Here is an 8,593-nt window from a genome sequence, read left to right on the forward strand (position 1 = left end):
TAAAGGATTAATAAATAAGTGACTTACGATTAATTTATTGGTCATTTTTTTCAAATTTTGTGTCATTTTTAACCATTTTTAGGTGATAAATGCATTTTTTTATTTTGAATTTTCTTGCTAATTTTTGGTCATTAAATGCCTTGCCCTACTAATCACCTAGCGACCGCCACGCTACAGTTTCGACCAGACGCCATGGTGCCTGCCGCGGACAATGGCAAGTATACGGGCGCGCGGTGAAGTGATTTCACTTTTTCTTGCGTAGTCTACGCTATCCTGTTATGTTTAATTTCATTAAACAAAAACAACGTGTTAAAATTCAAATGTAACTAGGGTGGAAGAGCACCCCTTAGCCCCTCCCTGGACCCGTCTCTGCTTAGCACCTGCGGGAATACGCTAGTACGATGATGATGATGATGATGATGATGATGATGATGATGATGATGTTACTTTTGTTTATAGACTGTATGAGAATCAGGACTGTAAAGTAAAATACGGGACAGACGTGCGGTTGGAGAAATAAACAGGACACGTATTCAGTAAGTTGCGAACTACGCTTCTTCTTATTTATTCTTCGTGGCCTGTTCCGAACTATTTGGGGTCGGCAATTATGTGGATTAAGCCAATTTTTACGGCCGGATGCCATTCCTAATACCAACGTTATGTGAAGGGATATATTCACTATTGCGTGTAGGTAGTGTGATGTGTTATGTGTAAATAAAGATGCGTAGGAAAAAATGAAATGGCGTATGGCTTTTAGTGCCGGGGGTGTCCGAGGACATGTTCGGCTGGCCAGGTACAGGTCTTTCGATTTGACTCCCGTAGGCGACCTGCGCGTCGTGATGAGGATGAAATTATGAAAACGACACATACACCCAGCCCCCGTGCCAGCGAAATTAACCAATGATGGTTCCCTGCCGGGAATCGAACCCGGGATCCCTGTGACCAAAGGCCAGCACGCTAACCATTTAGCCATGGAGACGGACAGGTGTTTAGGATATTAAGGCGAAAGCAAAGACCTAGCCCCCGAGCTAGAGGAATTCACCAGACGCTGTTAAAATCCTCTACCCGGCCAGGAATCTTACTCTGGTGGGCCGTTTGAGCCAAAGGCCACTACGCTGACCATTCACCCAAGGAGCCGGACTTCGTTTGAGAGTGATGAATTGACATAGTAGTGCAATTCATTACTAAATCCCCAGCATTTATACGTACACTGAAACATGCATTTTTGCATTGTTTATACCAGTTGATTCCATTTCTAGAGACTGTGTTGTCATCCCTTTGAACAGCTGTTAACTTTTTGTCATTCTTAACAATTTCATTTAAATCTTTGCATGTCACTGAAGACAGAAATCAATATTTCAGACTTAATAAAGTCAATAGAACACCACATCTGACTATTTCACATTCAAACACCCTCCCTACAAAAGCATTTGAAGCAAGTATGCTAAAAAAAAAAAAGGAGAAGAAATATGTCCTCTTTGAAAAACTAAAGCCTTTGGTATTCAGCAGAGATAGAAACACTGCCATATCTCTTTCGATGTTCCAAAATATAATTAAATATGGGACAATTGTCATCTCAGAAAAAAAAAAGTCATCCAGGACGCGGGACATTTAGCACGACTTCGGGACTCGCCCGTAAAATCTCGGACGTCTGGCAACCCCGAGGATGAAATTAAATGTCGTATGGCTTTTAGTGCCGGGATATCCAAGGACGGGTTCGGCTCGCCAGATGCAGGTCTTTCTACTTGACACCCGTAGGTGACCTGCGCGTCGTGATGAGGATGAAATGATGATGAAGACAACACATACACCCAAACCCCGTGCCATTGGAATTAACCAATTAAGGTTTAAATTCCAGACCCGACCGAGAATCGAACCCGGGACTCTCTGAACCGAAGGCCAGTACGCTGACCGTTCAGCCAACGAGTCTGAGGATAATATTGACGGAAGCGAAATGAAACTAATTGTTGGATGCAACGTATAATCTCGCAATTTTCCTTAACTTCTGTAACACTAACCACCACGCCCACCACCGACCTGCTGGAGACACGCGAAATTATCCACACCCACTCTTTAAGTGACAGATTTCGCTCTCATAATAGCTTCCACGGTTGAGCTGCGTTCATTTGCGGTACTATCGTTATGACTGGAGTCCGGAATTTTATGTAATGTTATACTAAACGTATGTACATAAATGTGTTCCAAAAGTCCTCAAAACATGTAATAACAAAATTGCACATACAATGAAAAATGTTGCTGTGCATTGAAAAGTAGTTCAAGAAGCTAAATTTCATACAAACTGCATACTTTTCTGCGCGATTCTCAAGTTAATCAAAGCATGGACGTACCACTAGGTGCTTGTCCATGTTTCCAGGACGCATGTTTCTTCAACGATTGTGACGTATATTCGTATACACCGAAAACATCTCCAGCACATGGGGTCCCAGATGCTAACATGGATGTGGCACGCAGGAATATCTTCTGGAGGGCAGTATACTGGCTACTTCGAGTTAAAATTATATAAATGTTATTTTATAAATCTCCCTACAAGGTATTTAATTAAGCAACATTTGGCGCGGATGAAAATTTTATGTAAAAATTTGTCTGTCTGTTAGGTCATCAGCCCAGAGGCTGGCTGGATCCTCAAACAGCACCACCAAAGGTTATGCGGTTATAAGGAAACCCCAAAAACCAATGGCAGCACCAAAATGAGGCGTACTAGGCAAGATGAGGAGTGAGGTAGTTTGCCATTGCTTTCCTCACTGAGTCAGAAAGTACTATTGCAGCACGAGTGACCCTATGAGCAGCACCTTTCATAACACCCAGATGCACTAGTCATGCTCCGAATGTCATTACTCAGCACTACCCATACCCCAGCAGCTTCCATATTGTCACAGCCATGGATGTTGACTGGGACTTGGGTGGAAGCTACACTTTACTCTGGCCTGTGCCAAGAGATGGATGCAAAAGTACTGTATCCATCAAGAAATGACACCAGGAAGTATGTAAAAATATGTAAAAATATGTATTTATAATGAGATGTGTAGTATTGTGCAAAATATATAGTGTTAAAATTACGTTAGTAGCCTAATTCACCAACATTTTGAGTTTCCCGACACATATCAAGGAAAACGCATGTAATTACATAAACATCCTGACCCTAGTTATGGCAACCTCCACAACGGACCAGTTTTTCTGGAGTGATCTTGAAGAAACGAGAAACTAGAAATGCGACACTGGAACAGGAACGTTACGAACATACAGATGTGGACAGATATGTTCCCTGTCTTGTGTTACATATAGGCCTAAATGTTTCATATACAGAATGCCACAATTCAGTTACAAGGACACAAGATACTGGTTATAATACAAGAAATCATTCTAACCTGAAGCACATGCAGCTAGAAACAGGATCACACACCACTTCATCGTTCCAAATGCTAGAAGCGACTGTGATAATCAACTTCCTGTTGCTAACAAACCCGACAGCCTCCTACTACCCTTGAAAATCTGTGACGACTGCTATCAGCGAAACATGCCACTGCACAGCAGCTAGGCTGATAGCTTCCAGACTTTTCCTGGTGTGCTTCCAGAACGATAGGTCACCACTCTTTTTCAGACTACTCGTAAACTGAAAGTATTTTTTAAGGGATTCGTAAGTTTCGTTCGGGAAATAAATATATGTGAAAACCATTGATATTAACAAATTAGGGGGATAAATATATTCATAACTACTGAAATTGTCCGACTCGTTGGCTGAATGGTCAGCGTACTGGCCTTCGGTTCAGAGGGTCCCGGGTTCGATTCCCGGCCGGGTCGGGGATTTTAACCTTCATTGGTTAATTCCAGTGGCCCGGGGGCTGGGTGCTTGTGTTGTCCCCAACATCCCTGCAACTCACACACCACACATAACACTATCCTCCACCACAATAACATGCAGTTACCTACACATGGCAGATGCCGCCCACCCTCATCGGAGGGTCTGCCTTACAAGGGCTGCACTCGGCTAGAAATAGCCACACGGAATTATATTATACTACTGAAATTTCTTTGTAACTCTAAGTACTTAAACTGATTAATCGTAAAAAATCAAAGCCACCTCCGAAAAGGCCATGAAAGCCCTTGGAGGAGTGGGAGGTAAACATTTCCACTATTCCTAAAACGCCACCAAGTGGGATAAGTGACCCCAGGAATTAACCTGGTACTCATGCTCGACGTAGGCTGAGTGAATTTCAGGACCACCTACCACTCCAGAAGCGGAAATCTCGTTTCTTCAATTTTTCGACTTCCTGACGGGGAATAGAACACAAGTCCTTCCGGGTGAAACGAGCACGTCTTTACCACCTCGGCTGGGCAGCCCCTCATTAAACGTACATTTCCATGTTTTCTATGTAATTGTTTAAGGGACCGGGGGATTACTTTTATCTGAAGTCTGTGTTTAGACTGGTGCGTGAAAGTTAATTGTGTTTAACGGAGACTATGATAGACCCAAAAACACTCCAAAAATGCCCAATCTTAATCCACTTCTCTTTTTAGTTACACTACCTGAGGCAGGAACGTACGCAGAAAGTAATTTCGGTAGGTGAGGTGGTGGATGTAAGTATTGATGGTCTCACATAGTAACCGACCAATATATTATAACACACACTTTAAGAAAAACGGAAAGTAATGGCATTATTAAAATATCTACAACACATTTACCAAACATAATCATTGTCTAATTAGCAAAAAATCTGATTAAGAAATCATTCTTATACCACCGGTAGTTAGCCTTTCCAAAAATATCTAGCACAGTATCAGAGTTGGACTCTGTATCTCGATGAACTGTCAGAAGAGTCAGCCGAACATTTGATGTTGTGCTCCCTCCTTAAATAGGTTTTTAATTTATTTAAAGCAGGGATGCCCAACGAACGACCCGCGAAGACATTTTATGTGGCCCCCAGGCCGAGTTTTTAAATGTGCTCAAGTTTTACGTTTTTTGTACATACAGAAAAATATAGTTAATAAGAACTTGGTTGTAATTTACGGAGATAGAAGATGAAGAAAAAAGGAGATAAAGACAAATCTCTAAATTATTCGTAGTTTTATTCTTGACGTGTCGTTTCTTTTACTGGGTTGTAGAAAATTTCTAATATGCACAATTATTCCAAACTTAAAAGCAGGGAAAGATTAGTCTTCCTCCATTCGTTTCTTAGAATTACAGCAGCAGACTTCCCCGGAGAGTGAAAGACCTGCCGCATTCCAAGGGGTACAGTTACCTTGGGATATCCATGGGAAATGACCAGTTTACACCCGGGGAGTGCTTTGGGAGGTTCATTACGGTTTACTACTTTACTGTGAAGTAACATTATTACGAACTACTGATATTTAACATCGTTTCAATATTTTTTTGTGGACGAAAATGTCCCTTTCCAAACGTAGAAAAGTGGACAGTAAGTGCCGTGTTTTTAATTAAAAATGGACTGATGACTATTTTTGTATTGAGACCAGTGGAGAAGTTATGTGTCGGATGTGCAAGGAAAATATTTCAGATTTTAAAGAATAATGAGTGTGGAAGAGAAATGCAAGGTCCTCCAATCATGAGACATGAATTTGAAAATGCCCTTCGAAATCTGAAAGAAGGAAAAGCAACCGGCATCCCAGCAGAATTACTGAAAAATTTAGGTATCAACATGAAAGACCAATTATTCACAGTAATAAATGAATGCTACGAAAGAGGAATCGTGCCAGAAAACTTCACACAATGCAGAACCATTACCATACCTAAAATAGGAAGCAGTTGACTGCACCAATTATAGAACACTATCAATATTAACACATGTCTCCAAGATACTCATTAACATAGTTAAGAACAGAATAAAAGGAAAAGTAGATAGTATGTTGGAGAAGACAAATTTGTATTTAGAGAAGGCAGAGGAACAAGAGAAGCAATTCTGGCTTTATGCATGTTGTTGGAGAGAAGGATGGAAATGAATAGAATAACATATCTTACATTCATTGGCTTAGAAAAAGCTTTTGACAATGTGAACTGGGAACTACTGTTTAGAACTATGAGGAAAATAGGACTGGACTGGAAGGATAGAAGAATGATGAATCAACTGTATCTGAACCAAAGCACAAAAAAGAAAAAAAAAGAAATAAACATCAATCAGGTAGAAGGGAAGGCCAGGATTAGAAAAGGAGTTAGACAAGGTTGTCCCATATCACCGTATTTATTTAATATTTTCATTGAGGATGCTATTCAGATCATGAAAGAGAAGACAAAGGGAATAAAACTCAATGTTGAAAGGATACATTATATCAGATTTGCTGATGACATCGTATTAATTGCAGACTTAGAAAAAGAAATGAATAGAATGCTTAAAGTCCTCTCAGACACTCTTAAACTATGGAAATTAAAAGTAAACAAACGGAAAACGAAAGTAATGCTAGTACGGAAAAATTGGACGAAATTAAAACCAATATAAAAATTGATGACGTCAGAATTGATCAGGTGAAACAATTCTGTTATCTTGGTAGTATGATAACAGAGGATAATAGATGCTTCCTGGAAGTAAAAGGACCGAGCGAGTTGGCCGTGCGGTTAGGAGCGCGCAGCTGTGAGCTCGCATCCGGGAGATAGAGGGTTCGAACCCCACTGTCGGCAGCCCTGAAGATGGTTTTCCGTGGTTTCCCATTTTCACACCAGGCAAATGCTGGGGCTGTACCTTAATTAAGGCCACGGCCTCTTCCTTCCCACTCCTAGGCCTTCCCTGTCCCATCGTCGCCATAAGACCTATCCGTGTCGGTGCGACGTAAAACAACTAGCAAAAAAAAATGAAGTAAAGAAAAGAATAGCATTGGCAAAACAGGCATTTATGACTAAGAAAAACATTTTAACCAGCACACACATGAATATAGATGTCAGAAAATCATTTGCAAAATCATTTGTAAGGAGTACACTTCATTATGGAAGTGAGAGTTGGACTCTGGGTAAATTAGAAAGGAATCGACTTGAAACTTCTGAAATGTGGATATGACGGAAAATGACCAGAACGAGCTGGACGGAAAGAAAAACCAACCTAGAAGTCTTAAAGGAGGTTAAAGAAGAGAGATTCTTAAACGAAATGGAAAACAGGAAATTAAAATGTATTGGACATGCCATTAGACACAAAACTTTCATCACTAACATTCTTGAAGGAAAAGTGCTGGAAAAGGAAGAGAAAGACCTACGATGAAGTATTTGGACGACATCAAGAAGAGATTAGTTGTGACAATTACATGGAACTGAAACGAACAGTCAATGAAAGAAGAGAGTGGCTGCATCGACAAGGCATTAGCCTTTAGAATAGTGATTGTACATCAGCCGGCATTATGATTCTAAGCACAGATTTGTATATAATAAATACTGAAGGAAAATATTTCAAATTCAATGAAAGGTCTCACAGTTCAAAAACAAATGTTCTCGAAACAGATCGAGGAAAAAAATAGCTGCAGTCCGCGCTAGTTATACAGTTGCACATTTATTAGCCGTAAAAGGGGAAACCATTTTCTAATGGGGAGTTTGTAAACAACTGTATACATTCTGTAACAGAAGAAATGTGTCCCGAAAAGAAACAACTGATAAATTCGGTCAGTTTATCGCGGACCGAACTCGAGAGCTGCTGTCGCTTAAGTGCGGCCAGTATCCAGTATTCGTGAGGTCGTGGGTTCGAACCCCACTGTCAGCAGCCCTGAAGGTGGTTTTCAGTGGTTTCTCATTTTCACACCAGCCAAATGCCAGGCTGTACCTTAATTAAGGCCACGGCTCACGGCTGCTTCCTCCCCACTCCTAGCCCTTTCCTATCCCATTGACTCCATAAGATCTATCTGTGTCGGTGCGACGTAAAGCAACTTAAAAAAAAAGGCTTATCGCGGAACGCAATGACGAGAAGAACAGAAGAATTCGGAGCTAATTTTTGCTCAGAGCTGCGCAAAAAATCAAAATCATTCGAGTGGTTTTTGTTGGTTTCGCGTGAAAGTAATGACGTCCGTGATACAGCACAACTTTTAATTTTTATTCGTGGCATCGGTAAATCGTGTGAAATAACTGAGGAGCTGGCATCTTTAAGAAGCATCCATAGAACAACAGGCGAGGATTTGTTTTTCCAACTGAGTGAAACATAGAAAGATCTCGTGCGGCTCCATGGCTAAATGGTTAGCTTGCTGGCCTTTGGTCGCAGGGGTCCCGGGTTCGATTCCCAGTAGGGTCGGGAATTTTAACCATCATTGGTTAATTTCGCTGGCACGAGGAATGGGTGTATGTGTTGTCTTCACCATAATTTCATCCTCATCACGACGCGCAGGTCTCCTACGGGTGTCAAATCAGAAGATCTGCACCTGGCGAATCGAATATGTCCTCGGACACTCCCGGCACTAAAAGCCGTACGCCATTTCATTTTTCATAGAAAGATCTCGATTTAGGATGCGATGGATTAGCAGCTTGAACTACAGATGGAGCAAGGAATATAGGTGGTACAAAAACTGGATTAATTGGAAGAATAAGAAACGAATTTACTAACAGAAATACTGATATGCCTCTTGAATTACACTGCATTATTCATCAACAAGTGCT

The 8,593-nt window shown here is 41.0% G+C and overlaps 1 protein-coding gene across 1 annotated transcript in view; it reads right to left on the minus strand.

Annotated features, from left to right (window-relative positions):
• The window catches only part of LOC136862920 (uncharacterized), a 94,028-nt gene extending 90,536 nt beyond the window's left edge, over nt 1-3,492 (minus strand). The window contains exon 1 of the mRNA XM_067139202.2: nt 3,387-3,492. Coding sequence (XP_066995303.2) covers nt 3,387-3,429 — 43 coding nt within the window. The 5' untranslated portion in view covers nt 3,430-3,492. The remainder of the gene's footprint in view (nt 1-3,386) is intronic.
• Nucleotides 3,493-8,593: the final 5,101 nt, after the last annotated feature.

This window comes from Anabrus simplex, chromosome 2, assembly GCF_040414725.1.
Source record: "Anabrus simplex isolate iqAnaSimp1 chromosome 2, ASM4041472v1, whole genome shotgun sequence".
Classification (NCBI taxonomy): Eukaryota; Metazoa; Arthropoda; class Insecta; order Orthoptera; family Tettigoniidae; genus Anabrus; species Anabrus simplex.